The sequence below is a fragment of the Drosophila sulfurigaster genome, chromosome X (assembly GCF_023558435.1).
Source record: "Drosophila sulfurigaster albostrigata strain 15112-1811.04 chromosome X, ASM2355843v2, whole genome shotgun sequence".
In the NCBI taxonomy this organism is placed as follows: domain Eukaryota; kingdom Metazoa; phylum Arthropoda; class Insecta; order Diptera; family Drosophilidae; genus Drosophila; species Drosophila sulfurigaster.
The window spans coordinates 15,484,450-15,501,841 of record NC_084885.1 but is presented as its reverse complement, the minus strand read 5'-3'; the positions used below and the strand labels follow the sequence as shown (position 1 = coordinate 15,501,841).

The 17,392-nt window shown below is 37.5% G+C and overlaps 1 protein-coding gene across 4 annotated transcripts in view; it reads left to right on the top strand.

Annotated features, from left to right (window-relative positions):
- LOC133847509 (disks large 1 tumor suppressor protein) overlaps nt 1-17,392 on the top strand; it is a 37,780-nt gene that overhangs the window by 4,340 nt on the left and 16,048 nt on the right. The window contains exons 5-8 of one of the 4 annotated variants that reach the window (XM_062282613.1): nt 4,575-4,796; nt 14,248-14,271; nt 14,499-15,116; nt 15,188-15,971. In XM_062282613.1, the coding sequence (XP_062138597.1) occupies nt 4,575-4,796; nt 14,248-14,271; nt 14,499-15,116; nt 15,188-15,971 (1,648 nt within the window). Of the gene's footprint in view, nt 1-4,574; nt 4,797-7,258; nt 7,911-14,247; nt 14,272-14,498; nt 15,117-15,187; nt 15,972-17,392 lie in introns of those variants that run through there. The other 3 variants (XM_062282616.1, XM_062282614.1, XM_062282615.1) reach the window with 3 other exon arrangements.

Below are 17,392 nucleotides of genomic sequence, written 5' to 3'. Positions count from 1 at the left end.
TATAATGCACTGAAGCCTACGAAACTATTATTCATATGTCTGCCAGGCATAGCATACTTTTTGGATCAGCTGAGTTTTATGGCTTTGAAAATACTTCAAATATTAGTATAGTCTAAATTCTGTAATTACTTTATGGCATACAAAGTGGCTTTTCCGACAAAAGACGGATTTCCCTAGAAATGTTTCATGTTTAAAGTCGTTAGCGTAAGTTTTTTTTTTTTCGCGGCGAGATTTTGGATAAAACCCCAGGACGTATAGCATAAATAGTTCGTGTTAGAAGTCGTTAACTTTTTTTTTGTTTTTTGGTTTTTTTTTGAGAGTATTAAAGCAATCAGCATAAGTTGACCCAGAGAGCATTTGAAGCCCCGCATGCTAAACTATCATTGACGGGCGTTGAGTGATGAGCGATGACTGATGGCTGATGACTGATGATGGAGCTGGGTGTTGGTTCTGCATACTAACATACATATACAGTTATATAGACGTACTACATAGAGACAGACATAAAGTACAGGCAGGGCTTTGCTAATTATATTTGTGTTTGTATACGCTAAAACACGACACGAGGCGACACGAGGAGGGCACGAAGGCACGACGGCAACGAAGTTATTATGCTTGCGTGAGGGCAAAAGCAGAAAGCCGAGAAAACAGTATGCTGTGACAGCATGCAAAGCAAAACAGCACAACAGAGACAACAATAGCAACAACAATTGCAGGAAGTCGCACAACTTTAACAAGGTGTCAAACGTTTCGCTTCCTCTGTGTGTGTGTGTGTGTGTCACACAAATTTTACAGCTTTTACTGTAATTCTAAGATTGTGCTCTTTTCGCCAACCACTGCTCTCTCGCTTGCACTCGCTATCCTGCGCTCATTCTTCCATCGCCATCTCGCCTGTTCTGCCCGCTCAGTCTAGTCTACGAGCTTTTGCAGGTGTGTGTGTGTGTGTGGTCCTTTTTGGTAGCCAAGCAACTGTCACACACACACACACATCTCTAAACATATGGGTCGGATCATCCACCTAAACGAAGGTGTTTGCTTTTTCTTTTCGTTTTACAAATTTCGTCTTTTTTTTCTTTTCTTTTAATTTGATAAGGACTTAACATCTAGCAACATGATTTTTGTTGACCCAGTCAGTCTGACAGTGGGTGGTTGTCTTGGTAAGGGGAAGGGGAACGGGAGATGGCAAAACAATACAACGAAAGGCATAACACACAAATTGTTGTTGTTGTTGTTGCTGTGCTTTGGAGCGCTCGGCTTTTGTTACGGCTTCGGTGTCGCCTTCGTGTGACGCCTTCGTGCTTGTTCTTGTTTCACTTCTGTTGTTGTAGTTGTTGTTTTATTTTGTGGTGTGCTTGTTTTGTGTGGTGATTTGGAGCGAGTGTGTGGGGTGGGGGGTTATCGTTGTCGTTGTTGTTGTTGTCCCGGGGTCGGCACAAATCATTCGTCGTTGTTTTGTGCTGCGCCGACGCCGGCCTTTTGTTATTGTTCAGGCTGCTGAGGTTCTGTTTTATGGGCTGTCGACATGCGTACTACGTTAACGTAACGTAACGTAACGTAGCGTAGCGCAACGTAAGTTCTGCACGTATACACATAAATACACACAGATATGTGTGTGAGACCAACTTGTTACTGAAGGATGTCGCCTTCAAGTGATAACTCTTTTAACTGATAAGCGATAATTGCTAAGGATGTGTGACAGTGATAACTCTCGTTTGGCCTCAATTGCTTAACTGAGCTGAGCTTGGTAGCTTCAAGTAGTCGCTTATGCTGCTTCGTCTAGACCCGCCCCGCCCCGCCCCACCCATTGCTCCTCTTACGATGCCTTTGGCCGTTTGACGTTGACGTTGCTGTTGCCATTGCCGTTTGACGCTGGCGTTTGGCAATTGGTGCGTCGCGCGTGGCGCGTGTGGCAGTAACAGCAGCGCTGTCGACGTGTCGAGTCGCACAACTTTCGCGTGTCCGTTTTTATCTCTCTATCTCACTCACTCTCTCAGTTACTATCACTGCCTTTGGGTTTTTTGTGTGCGTATCTCAAAACTCGCGTGCAATCCTCGCCCGGCTTTTACATTTTCTTGTTTTTTTTTTTAAGTGCGTGCCTGGATACACACAAAACAAACATTTAATTTAATTTAAATATTTTTTTTTTGCCAACATTTTTTAATATAAATCATCAAAAGTCGACGCAATTTCCAAATTTATATTTTTGCAGCAGCAATATAGCATTCTACACGCACACACACACACTCATGTGTGTATTTTCACATACACATATGGCAAACAGCTGTTTCACATCAACACTAAAAGCTAAACGAAGATTTACAACATGTTGCTATCCCGCCTTAACTAATTCCAAGTGCAGTGACAACAAGAAATGCAAAATCCATACGCACACACACACACACTTTCTGAAGGTTGCCATATCGCCGAAATGACTGCGTTTGTGTTTTGATCGTTGTTTAAAAAAAGAAAACAAAGCTAAATGCTTTTATTCGCATGTTTATGAGGATGAGTCTTTAGCTTTTAATACGGATGCCATAAATTTGTCTTATGATCTCGAATGCGCTGTCACAGTTAATATGCGATTTACCTGTAATTATACATATATACACACATGTGTATATGTTTTTGTATACACTATACAAAATAGATGTGTGTGTGTGTGCCTTGGCAATGTTTTCACAAAACAGATATAGACTTGCTCGCTATATGTCTGTCTTGTCTATCCGGTTGTCTGTCTTTAGGTGAACTCACTCGCTTGTTGGGCATCTCATTCATGTTCATTGGCATTGAGCAAACTTATTAAAGCAACAACAAATCTAGCCGCATATACATACAAACATATACATATGTATGTATGTATGTGTGTATATTCTATTGTGTCTCTTCTTCGCTCCTTATTGTTTTGGCAGCTTGCTTTACTTTTGCTTTTGCCACCCGTCGTCGTCGTCTCGTCGCCTTTCGCCAGTTTTTCGTGCACATTCGATTGAAGCGCTAAGAAACGCGGCTTTTTTCTCATTCCTTCTTTTCGTTTCGTTTTGTTTCGTTTGCTTGGTGTGATTTTGTCAGATGATTAATCGCCCCAAATATATCAATCTAATCTAATCACATCAATTACTGGAATTCGCCTATTGAGATTTTTCGCATTCGACAATTCAAGCAATTTGCATTGAGACACGAAGTATTGTGAATTTGTGTTACAGGTACACACACACGCACACACATACTCCCACTTACACACATATTTGTGTGTGTATGTGTGTGTGTGAAGAATGAGTGTACTTTGTGTGGGCGCGTGTTTTGTATACAGGAAATGAGGTCCACCCCAAAAGTACATTAGAACAGCACTTGCCAGCTGAATAGAAGCAGTTTAAAAAAATTAATCTGAGCAAGAGAGTGTAATATCTGAAATTGTAAACCATTTCGACTTTCCACAGTTACTTCAAAAAAAAGTAATTGGAATTTCTGCATATTACAAAAATAATATTGTTGAGATTTACTCAGCAGTTTCTAAGCTGCTGCCTTGCGGTGTTGTGGCATGTGTCTATGTTGTGTTGCCAAACAGATTTTCATTTGATGTTTCCCTGTCTGGTCGACATGTGAACTTTATTAGTGTGTGTGTATATACAACAAAACATACATACACAATATTGCGAACACGTAACCTGGCACGTAACATCAAATTTTAAAGCTAGCTACTAGCTGAGCGCTAAAACACATTAAGGAAACAAATACACACACACACACAAGTCGTGAAACGAGCACGTTGCGAATGCCAACCATTGTTACAGTAACGCACATACACACACACACACACACACACACACACACACACACACACACTTGCAGCATCTGGCTTCCATTTTGTAAGACATTTTGTTTTTTCTGTTATGATGTGGGAGGGCGCGCTAAGGAATCTGGCAACTTGTTGCTTCTTGCCAGTTGCCAGTGTTGCCAGACAATTACAACTTCTACTACACAACGCAGCAGCGCAGTGAGCATATTCGTGTATGAGAGAAAAAAGAGAAAGCATGTTTTTTTTTTTGTAAATGCAACGAAATTGCACAAAATTGTGAAGAAGACTAAAAGCAAATAAAACCAAAAACGTTAAATAGTGTAAAAATATGATCGATTGGGTGTCGATAGTGCGGCATTCGCGACGTCGCTTTTCCAACTATGTTGGCTCGCGATCGCCGGTGCGAATGCGTCGACGTCGACGTCAGCTAGCAGCGCCGCCGGCAGCGCAGCCGCTGCAACAGCAACAACAACAACCACAACAGCATAAGTCGCGTGCGCAGGAGAAGAAAGAGAAGGATAGCGATGGCGACGGCGACGGCGACGGCGATGGCAGCAGTTATGTCTGCTGCTGTTCAAATGTAAGAAGAGTGCAGCGACAGTTTGTAAGCTAATGACACTAGCTTAAACGTGCGAAATATACTGCGGAATCTGTTTAAATACTGAATTATTTTAAAGTGATTTTAAGCAGCATGTTTTCTAACTTGAAATTGGAATTAAAATGATACAAAATAATTTATTCATATTTTGATTTATGCATATTTCACTTGTTTCTTTGGCAGAATCAACGCATGCGCATTGAGACCGACTGTGAGAATGCCAAAGATGCCGCAGCCGATGATGCGGCAATCCAACAATTGCGCAACGCGCGTCCACCGCCACAGCATCAGCAACAGCAGCAACAAGTGGTTCAACAGTTGCAGCAACAACAACAACAACAGCAGCAGCAGCAACAACATCTTACGCAATCACAGTCCGCGACAACCAGAAGCGGGACTCAGATAGTAAGTGGCTGTAATTGAAAATTGTGCATTTTATTTTGATTCCCATAAAACACAAACTTCACTAATGGCTCGAAATTATGACCAAGTAGCTACCATAAGCAAAAACTCCCCGACAAAACCGGATGTCCATAAACGCACAAGAAACAAACATACAAAAATAATGAGAGCGAAAGTAATCGTTAGCTTTTAGTTAATTAAGTTTCATTTTGGCGCACTGAAATGAAATGGCTGCCAATGGCGCTTGTTTCCGTTTCCGCTAAAACACTTGTTGTTTTTTGTTGTTGACCTTTTTTTAACCAGTGTGATGCCAGTTGATGTTAACATCTACTATACATACATATTTTTTCTTCATTCTCTCATTAATCCCACGCACATTCCATATTCCACCTAAAATACACTTACTATAAATGTTTGTATTGCTCAACTACATAAACAAAAAAAAGACAACGTTTTTTGCATTTTTTATTGTTCTTAATTTTTATTGGGCATGATACATGTTAAATTTTAGATTGTAATTTTACTATATTTTGTACTTTTTGTATTTAATACAACCGGCATTAAACAAACAAGTTATTAAAATTATCCAAAATGTTTTTACTCTATTTTGTGTGTTCGATTGATTTTTCAATTTTATGGTTTGTATAATTTTTTTTTAGTAAAATTAGTTGTTATATTAATGTTTTTGTAACTTACCAAATTCAAATGTAAATACATATCCATACATGTAGTCAAATTGTGTTTATAGTATTCTTATTATCCACAAATTTAAAATTGCGCGCCTGGCTTACAAGTCAGCCCTGGTCCACGCTTATATCAGTGTTTATCAGCGCCGCTGCAGCTACGATCGATAGTCACGCTGCCGTGCCATCGATAGGTGGGCTCTAAATATCGAGCCGCAGTTTCGTCTAGTATGACCATATTTGCTACAACATCCATACGTTAGTATCGGAATGCCGTCATTACAAACGATACTTTAATGGTCGAATTTAAAATCGAAACAAATCTTGTTGGACAAAATAAAAAGTCATGCTGCAGTGTAATGAGGATTACCAATTGTAAAAGTGGTATATTTATTGTATAAAGCCAATTAGTATATTTCACAATTCAAAATGCGGTCACGCTGGTTCGGCGTCTAGCACCATCCATCGCAAGCGCAAGCGTCACTCCCTAGATAAAAATGTAAAAAAAAATAAACACGTCGATGCTTTTCAGTGGTAGTGCGTGTCATCAATGTGTGCAATCCGTATGTAATTATAAATATGTAATAGTGCATCGTGCTGGCGCCAGCGTCACTCGTCAAAAGCGGTGTCAACAACCAAGCAGTTTTTTAAAAGCTGTAAACTTTACAGTGTCTCAAATACAGAGGCAGACCCAACTACCAAGCAACCAACAAGCCAAACACACATACGCCCGCACACACACACACATCAGCGTTGCCAGCCGTGACCGTAGAACCATTGAGCGGTAATATAACCGGTTACGCATACCAAAACATCGCGCGACACGATAGTTTTCTGTTAGCATGCTAGTGGTGGCCAATTTGGATGGGCAAGGCAGCAATCAAACGTTCGCGCAACTCAAGTCAGTCGCTGGCTCACTAGAAAAATGCCAACAACACAACACGGGAAAAAAAGAAGCGCAGGCATCGCATAATTGCGGCGTAAACGTACAAATATATATATATATTTATATATATATGTATATGAACGGAACGGAACGGTCGGTCTATATCTATTTGCCAAATCAATGCGAACGGCTAGTGAAAGAAAATAATGTGCGTGTTTCACTCAGAGTGACCCGATAAATACCAGAAACAAACGCGATGTGCCTGAATTTTCTTCGTTTTTTTTTCTTTTTGTTAATGTTTATACATATACAAGTGCATATACAAACATATAGAAGTGTGTGTGAGATACCAAAACAATGTGCAACCAATGCTTTCAGTTAGCAGTTTAGTTAAAACAAATTAATGTTTGTAATAAACTTTGTTGTTGCCTTTTACTTGCGCTACATTTTTAACATTCGTCAAGTCAAGAATCGCACTTACACATACGTTCGTATGTATATGAATGCAAACGTATACAAACGTATATGTGTGTATGTATGTAGGTTATACACATGCAAGGCGTAGCGCAAAAAATACCAAAATAGTCGGCGTTGACACTGAGCAGAGTAGAGCAGTGAGCGAGAGAGGGAAAGAGAGCGCGAACGAACGAGCAAGAGCGCTCTTGTATGCGTGTGTGTGTTAGCGTTTGTTTTATTTTACTTTTTTTTTGTGTGTGCTTTTTTCTGTGGCAAACAATAAATAAATATCTGTATGTAGATATGTGTGTAATTTGGAAAGCATAACCTATACATGAACGTGTGTGTGCGCGAGTGTGTGTGTGTGTGTGTGATTAGAAGATTCTCTCACGCTCAGTAGGAACAGAAAACAGAAACAGTTGAACGGCGGTGTCTAGCAAAGTTTTTAGCGATAGTTGTAGTTCGAACTCGCTCACGTCGGTAACAAAAAAAAACTAAAAACGCGCGCCGCTTCCACAGCGAACAAAATTATTTATTAGTTGTTATTTATTTACTTATATTTTTTTGTATACTAATTTGGGTGTGTTTTTTTTTTGCTGTGTTGTTGTTGTACGAATGACACTTGTTAGTGTCTCCAAGCGTGTATCGTGAGTCACGCGACGTGAGTGCAAGTAACTGAATACGTGCGTGTGTGTATGCATATGTATGTGTATATACATTAATTTATTAACTTACAACGAAACAAAGTTAAAGGCAATTGGTTTGTGTTTTTGTTTAGCACGTAACATCACAAAACGAAACGCGAAACGAATTGTCGTTGCAACGTAACAACAACACTTAACGTAAACGTTTAACGACGACGTCTCTCAACCGGCATTTGTGATTGTGATTGTGTGTTACGTTACGTTACGTGTGCAACGTTAAGTGCGAGAGAGAGAGAGAAAGAGAGTTAGCGAGTAAGCTCGTTGTGATAATATAAATAATATGACCACACGCAAAAAGAAGCGTCAGGATGGCAGCGGCAGCAGCAGTGGCGGCGGCAGCGGCGGTGGCTTCATTAAGAAAGTCTCATCATTATTTAATTTGGATTCGGTAATGCAAGAAATTGAGCAACAAACATTTTTGTAGCATGCAACAATAATACGACTTTTTTTTGTTTGATTAGCTTTGGCATTTCGATTAATTAATTGATAAAAAACAGTTCCCCCTTGCCTCTTGCTTTGACTTACAAGAAAGAAAAATGTTTTGGCGTTTATGCAATTTCCGTTTTTTGGTTATTTGGCAGCTGCTTTTGACTTTGTTGTTGTTTTTATGGGTGGCGCTTTTTATACGTGTATATTCACTTGAATCATGTTTTGTTGTTGTTGATGATTCCATGGTTTATTTATAAATTGCGCCAGACATTTCGGCCAGCATAAAAAGAGCCAAAAAGGAAAAAAAAACAACAACAACAACATAATCTACAAGAAACACAAATTCTCTTGCTGTTCAACGAGTTTTCTTTTTCTTTTCGTTTTCGTTTGTATGTGGATCAGTTGACTGTAGCTGTGTGATCAGAATACATTCACATTCACACATTTAGCATTTTTGCATTGCGACATTTTTAGCAGCGCAAGAGAGCGAGAAAGATATTGAGAGAAATGTCTTCTTACGCATGCGTAACGTTGGCACACACATACATATTTATGGGGGGTTGTGGGTGTGCGAGTGCGAGTGCGCACGCGCATACGTAAGTAAATGGGCGTACAAAAGAATTTGCAAAACTTGACAGCTGCATCTCTGTCTCGCTCACAAGTCGTCGCCACGCATAATGTCACCTACTTAGCTGCGCATGTACTTATGCATGTGTGTGTGTGTGTGTGTGGATGTGTTGTTGCTCTCCACTCAGCTCATCTGCTTTACTCTTTGCTCTACTACTGTTGTCTTGTTCTCGCGCGCTACTTTGCATCATTTTTGCTCAAAATAGATCTCGCACTGTCTGACCTCCCCTTCGTCCCCCAACTACCAACACCACCACCCAAACTGCAGTCAGCAGTCTCCAAAAGCTCGTTAAGCTTTCTTAGAGACAGTAGTAGCTATGCTCGAATTAGTTTCTTGCCCAACTGAGTACAGTGAGCTTTTGCTAAAACGATTTCAAAAGCATTTACACCTATTAAAGATACTTTATCGAATCGCTTTAATATTGAAAAAGTAAAAGATTACGTATTCTTAAGGCAAAGCACGTCCTCTCCAATTTATATACGTATTGTATTCGTGAATCAGCGGCTATTGAATATTATTGAACCACATTTGGGGAACACATTTGCTTTGTGGTTCGATTTTGCGGTTCGGGTTCGTTGTGCGTTGAGCGTTGAACATTGTGCAGGTGTCGATTCATGTAGATATAGTATAAAGACAAATATGTATACAATGTTTTGTCATTGTTTACACATATGCGGCTGCACTTTTGGCTTTACGTCAAACCGTTCCGAGAGAATCACATCGGGAGGGGGGATTGAGGAGAGGAACTGAGCAGATGAGCAGAGCAGCGCAGAGTAAATATCCCCACACACACCCAACGCATTTGTACTCGATTCACATTTGGTGGCAATTTACCGAGCCATATTTGGAACGTGCAGGGTTACATACAACACTCAACACTCAACACTCATGTGCACATCAATAGAGACGCAGAATAGATGCGAAAATATTGCGATGTCATATCAGGCTTAACTATAACTGCAGAATAGATGTAAAATTATGGCCCTGTTAGATTAGGTATCATAAAATGCTATAACAGCCACTACAATTATTATTTATTTATTTATTACTCCATATGCAAATTATATTTTCTTTACAATAAAAAGTAAATTAGTCGCGAAAAAGTATAATAATAGTAATAAAAATAAATTTTACTGTAATTTTAATGGAGATACCTAATGTAAATATATAAAAATTAACCAGAAATTACTCATATCAGAATAGTAATACTTGATTGTAGTATTATCTTCAAAAACTTTTAAATTGTTTTACTTTAATCTCTTGATACGTGCTTAAAGTATTTTTTAAACAAAAATCAACCATAGCTATAATCTAAAGATGAATCATATCATATAGGAATACCTGATGGTCGTTTTATCTTTAAATTACTTTAAGATTTTACTACCATACTTTTTGTTTTTTGAGACTTAATCAAGTGTTTCTACTTCGATAAAGACGACTGTGTTACGTTAGCAGTTGCGACTTGGTATCTTCTGTTAACTGAGAAAGAAAAGAATGATATTACTACATTGGGGAATTGAAAGAGGTCGCAGCACGTAGTACAACAATCGTAGCGCAATCAATGTGGAAATTCAAGCAGCCCAACCCCCACACCCCAGAAGCATAGTCGAAAGCATATGATTCTCCCCCATTGATAAGATAAGAAGCTTAGCCATGTTTCATGTGCTGACTATGTTGCCGATTATAGCTTTGTGTGTATGTATGTATGTGTGTGTGTTTTAACATTGGGGCTCAGTTGTTGGGGCTGTGGCCTTTGTGGTTAAAACACAAAACCACAACAATTGAAAATACCTTTGTGGTGCTGTTGTTTTTATTGTTGTTGACATTTTCGAGGGAGCGATAGAGAGCGCCCATATTTAAGTTGACTTAACTAAATGGAAACCATGCGACCTTCGAGTGTAAAAATATGGTTTATAAACCTTCCACCTGCTGCTGACAATATGATGTAATTGTGTTTACATAAGGCAAATGCTCTCTCTCTCCCTCTCTCTTTTTACTTACCCCTTATTCACAACGATTGCTCAATAATTAATCAAATCCATAGTTGAGCTATTAAGTTTCCAATGCAATCAAAATCGATTTACTTCGATGAGCACTCAGATCGTTAATGTTCTTTAGAACTGTTTTTGGGATCTATTTGCGGTTGCAAATTCTTATTGTTCAATTTTCTTATAGGGATTCAAATAAGTTGGCTGTAGTTTTATTACACAATTTGATTAATATTTGCTGCATCTTCATCAGAATATATGAGTATGAGTATATCTGTATAAGTATATATTGCTTCGATGATTACTACTAACATCATTAGATCTTTTAAGGTTGAATCATATAAGTGTTTTATTTAGTTTGGAATCCAAACTTGGGATACATCTTCAAGAATTTTTAGAAAATTAAATTTTTAGTTTGTGCAGTTTTATTTTTATAAAGTATCCAAATGTCGAGACCGTTTTTTATCTTTAAATTACTATTATTGATATTATTATAATTATTATGATTATTATTTTAATCATCAGCATCATCATCATCATTATCATTATCATTATCATTATCATTATCATTATCATTATCATTATCATTATCATTATCATTATCATTATCATTATCATTATCATTATCATTATCATTATCATTATCATTATCATTATCATTATCATTATCATTATCATTATCATTATCATTATCATTATCATTATCATTATCATTATCATTAGTATTAGTATTAGTATTAGTATTAGCATTATCATTATCATTATCATTATCATTATCATTATCATTATCATTATCATTATTATTGTTATTATTATTATTATTATTATTCTCATAATCATTATTATTATTATATTTATTTTTGTTATTTTTATTATTTGTATATTTATTTTTTGTTATTTTTATTATTCGTATATTTTTGTTTGTTAATTTTATCAATGACATTCAATTTACCGTAATTTCCAATGTTTTCCAATTCCATTTGGAATCAGTTCAGTTTTTCGTCTTAATAGTTCAAATAACTGGCTTAGCGATTTAACATTTATTTGATGAATTTAATCAATCAATCAAAATGTAGAATTTAATGCGTGTCATTCCGTTGGCATTGATTGAATTCTTCCTGCGTTTGCATTGAGTCATTCCTGATACGACTTAATCAAGGATTCGCATGTCAAGTGTGTGTGTGATGGGTGTGTGTGTGTGTGGAACCACATAAGCACACACAGAGAGGGAGATACGGAAAGTGAAACCTGACCTACCGCGCTCTCGTTAACTTGCCTCGTTATCTGGGGCTACTCTAGCTGCTAAAATTGCTCCAATTTGGGATGACGATGACGCTGATGATGATGGTGATGATGATGATGATGATGTCGAGCATTACTCATGTCACGTACATGCAACACACGAGCAATACTTGAGCTGAGTTTTGACCCAACAGCGACAGCGACTGAGACAGAGACAGAGAGAGTCAAAAGGTTAATAAGCAATTTCAGCACTGCGTCGCATCGCATCGCACGTGAGCAACCAAATGAGGCAGCAGCAACATCAACAGCAGTGGCAACTTTGCATCCGACTTGTTGCAATTTGTCGTGGCACTTGTGGCAGCAGCTTAATGAATTCATTTACACTTGCCTGCTAATCAATTGAACTCGTTTTCAAAAACCGCGTGTGCGTATGTGGGTGAGTGTACTCACTACACACACACACTCACTACACACACACACTCACTACACACACACACTCACTACACACACACACTTATTCATACATTCAAACATTGTCACGTTGTTCGAATGTTGCAATTTTCACATTTTCGAAAGTTTGTAACTTTTTTTTTACGTAGGTCACATTTATTTTATGTAACTTTCATCTCTTTTCCCACCTCTCTCGCTTCTCTCTCGCTCTCTGTATCTCTCTCTGTTACACATTCGAATACCCAAGTGTGTCATTTGTATGAATTGATTTTGGGTGGGGCATTTTTTTCCAGATATATATGGTATCTCTATGCCATATATATATTTGTAGGGTTGGGCGAGCGTTGCGAATTTCCATTTGTGTTTCCATTTCCTTACAATTTTTACAACTGTGAAATTTGCAAATTTTCCACACGACTTCGAAATTGTAGATAACATTAAAGGTTGTTCTTAAGTTCGCATTTATTTCATAAATAATACAAGTTTTGCGAGTAAAACTATTTTCTTAGGTTTTAAAGTGAAAAGCTTTAAATTTCTTAAGGTTCCTTGAAGCATTTAAAGAGTTATTAAAGCGCTTTTCTGTCCAAATTTAAAAAGATAATTTGAAGTGCACAATCCGTTTAAAATATATGTATAATTATGCACTAGTTTGCAACAAATTCTGTAAAGATAATGAAATATGCATCAATTTCAGGATTATTTAGTTCTCATAATCAGCTTAAATATGTTCATAGAAATTTGTAATTTTTTGATTTCATAAGTTATAAAGAGATTTTTGTTTAAATATACAATAGTTAGAGAGGTGTTTAGTCACACCTATCAACAAATTTAATGAAAAAAATAAATAATGTAATTCAAACTCGAAGTTCTTTACACACTTTTCAATAATACAAATTATGCATAAATTATTTATTTGTGAGAAATATATTTTATTATTATTATTATTGTATTTGATTAAACCATTTTTCTGATAGTTTTAATATAGTATCATAATTGGGCGAAATTGCATAATGAACTATCTCAATCATAAATGGAACAAGAAAGCTACAGTCGAGTGTGCTCGACTGTGAGATACCCGCTACCCCTTTTGAATAAAACTGAAACAGTGTGGTATTATTATTAAAATATACCAAATAATACCACAAAAATACTAAAATATACTGAAGCCCATATTAGCTATATCGATAAAGTATTACATTTGAAATATACCATAGACGCTGATCAAGAATATATATGTGGTATTGTTCTTAAATATACTGAATAATATACTGTCCAAATAGTAAAATTTACCAAATGTTAAATATGGTATATTTATAAAGTATTAGATTGAAAATATACCATAGATATAGATGAAGAATATATGTGGTATTATTTTTAAAATATACTAAGTATTGTACCATCCAAAAACCTTAAAAAAAAAGAAATCTAAAACAATTTTAAAAATAAATGAAGGTTATTCTTAAAGCTTTGGATTATCACTATTTTTAGAGCTAAGATTGATATAAGGAACTTGTGCTGTTTAACGATAAAATATATAAATTCGTTAATTTTTTGGGTTTGCGTACGAATTTGTTAATTTTTGCAATTATCAGAACAGGAAGAAAATTCCAAAACCATTCTTCTTAGCTCTAATTAAAGTAATAATTTAGAGCTATAAAAATAACCTTTTCTTATTTTTTAAAATTGTTTCAGGTTATGTATTTTTTGTTACTGTATGTTCAGAGAATTATCCATATGCAGATTATATGATGTTTCTTATTGAAAGGTTCACCATGTCTTACTTTATAATCGTATCTTTCATTATGTTGGACGGTCCACTTTTATGTATTATTTTACGCCTTATTTTGAAGTAGAATTGAATATATGAACAATTTGATGAAGCTTGCAAATAGATTTAGTTTGGCTTTTTGGTTTTTTTTTAACAAGTTTTTATTTTTTATTTTTGGACTATTAACAACACTCAAAAACAACAACTGCAACATTTTCAGCTTCACAAGGCATCCTCAACGAAGGTAATTGTAATTTGTGTCTCTTTCTCTTTTTGTGTTTACTTCATTTGTTCGTCTCGTTATCTGCCATTATTTTTGTGTGTGTGTTTGTGGTGTCCCGATCGGTAAACATTCCCTACATTCGATAATCATTCAGCGCCAGTCTAATATTTGTAACCATCGAAATGTTTCTGTATATATGCAAAGTTGATTTCGAGTTCTAATCGTATTGCATTCTCGTTGCCTTGCAGGTGAATGGCGACGATAGCTGGTATTATGAGGACATTCAGCTGGAGCGTGGCAACTCTGGCCTGGGCTTCTCGATCGCCGGCGGCACCGACAATCCGCACATTGGCACCGACACATCCATCTACATTACGAAACTGATACCGGGCGGAGCCGCTGCCGCCGATGGTCGATTGAGCATCAACGATATCATAGTCTCGGTGAACGATGTGTCCGTTGTGGATGTGCCGCATGCATCCGCTGTGGATGCCCTCAAGAAAGCTGGCAACATTGTCAAGTTGCATGTGAAGCGAAAACGTGCCGCAAGCGCCACACCAAATGCTGCTGGCAACGATGTACACGACAGCGTCACAACGCCAGCATCAGCAACAGCTTCAGCTTCAGCAGCAGGGGCAGCAACAACAGCCGCAGCAGCAGCAGCTGCGTCGGGGCCAAAGGTGATTGAAATTGATTTGGTGAAGGGCGGCAAAGGTCTCGGCTTCTCGATTGCCGGTGGCATTGGCAATCAGCATATACCTGGCGACAATGGCATCTACGTGACCAAATTGATGGACGGCGGCGCTGCTCAAGTGGACGGACGTCTCTCCATCGGTGACAAGTTGATTGCGGTGCGCACTAATGGGGTAAGTACATACTCGCATATGAAGTATATAGTATAGTATAGATGTATGCTAATCGATATCTCAATTGACAGAGTGAAAAGAATCTGGAGAATGTCACGCATGAACTGGCTGTGGGCACGCTCAAGTCCATCACCGACAAGGTGACACTGATTGTGGGCAAGACGCAGCATTTAACCAGCAGTGCATCACAATCGGGTGGCGGCGGAGGTGTTGGAATCGCAGCCAGCCTAAGCGGCAGCAGCCAATTGGGACAGGCGCATTCGCAGTCGCAATCACAATTGTCGACAACGGCACGACAGCAGCAACAGCAGCAGCAGGAATCCACAGGTGCGCCATCAACAACAACAGCAACAACAACAGCTAACAATGTAGTAGGAACAGCAGTCTCAGCATCAGCATCAGTCACTGACTCAGTCACAGCTAACATAACAGCTAGCAATTCCAATTCCAATACCAATAGCAATATCAATATCAATACCACAACCAATTCCACTTCCATTTCCAACAACACCTTCACCACCAACATAACAACAGCCTCAAACAACAGCAAGAACAAGAACAAGAACATGAATCTCAACAACAACAACATTAACAACAACAATAAGAGCAACAGCAGCAGCAGTAACAACAACAACAGCAGTAACAGCAGCAGCAACAACATCAGCAGCAGCAGCAGCAATAATCACAACAGCAATTTAGCTGCAACTGCAACACAACAACAAGCAACACAGCAACAAGCAGCATCCGCTTCAGCCCCAGCCTCAGCCTCAGCTTCTGTTGTCTCCGCTCATAATAATGCTAAGCTTGCAATGCCAAGCGTCGAGTTCAACCGTTCCCAATCACCCTTGCCAAGGCGTAAGCGAAACGATCTTCATCTAGAACTCTCTCTCTCTCTCTCTATACTCATTTTCTATTAACAATGAAACATTTGCATCTCAGAGCCCTATTCAGGCATTGCATATTCCAATATTCCAATTCATACTTCAGCTAGCTGACACAATTTTCTATATAATATTATATATCCTCATATATAGAGCTGCGCTGCGTAGGGCTCTTTACTAACTGCTAAACTATCCTCTCTCTCTCTGTATCTTATCTCTGTCTCTCCTTCTCTCGACTGTTATCAATGCGATTTTGAGATCTAATCTCTTGAGAAGCTTGCACGGCTTTTTGCTTGCTTGCGTGCTTTGCTAAGCTGCTGGTTTTTAAGTGTGTTGTTTGTTATCCAGAATCTCTGCAGTATATAAGAATCACATTTTGCAAAACACTGGCTCCAAGTCCGTGTGCTGCTCCACTTCCACTCTCCCCCCAAACATCATCCACCACAACAACAGACAGATCCCGCCCAAGATATAAACATGATAATGATGATAATAATTATAACGTTGACCGACTCAAAATGTATCTTTTTTTAAACATGGCATCCTCTCTTCGGTTGCATGACTGAACAACAATAATTTGTGTCCTTTTTTTTTTACATTTTTGTTGTTTACGTATTCTTACTCTTTGTCTTTCTGTGTGTGTGTTTTTATTGTCCTTATTACGATAAGATCATATCTTATACTGTGTTTTTTTTGTGTACTTTATATATCACAACTATATTTTCTAAATGTTTTTTTGAAAAAGCTGGAAAGCAAACGATAACACTATATTCTATGTCTTTTATCCAAGATCCTTACGTTCGTTCTTTTCGTCTCTTTATTCTTTTCTCTTGCTATTGATTTCGATTTCGATTGTTTCAGTTCGTGTTATGATTAATAGTCTGAAAAGCGTGCTCATTTACTTCTTCTTCAAAATCACGCTCTTCAGCCTTTCCTTTTTATAACCATCATGTGTCTAAAAACCCAGCGAAAGGCATTGAGAAATTCAAATCTCTGCAGTTTCAGTAAATTGTAACTTCATTTTAGCTCTAAATGATATCTTTATGTGAAATCTATCTTAAGTAATTAATCAAACAATTTTTGATTGATATACTGTATTCTAAAATATTTATTAATATGATTTTTCATCGCAAAATGTTTTTTTTTGGTTTTAGCTCAACAAACTTTAAATTCGGTCTTTTTTCTACTCTACTTTTCAAACGAAAGAATATACCTAAATGGTATTAAGTTAATACTGTACAATTAGAGTATATTAATGGTGTTGAGTTAATACTATAAAATCAGTATATTGACGGTATTAGGTTAATCCAATAAAATACTGATTTCATTAATAGCATAAAGTGAATACTATAAATTTAGTATGTTTATAGCATAAATTCAATACATAAAAACACA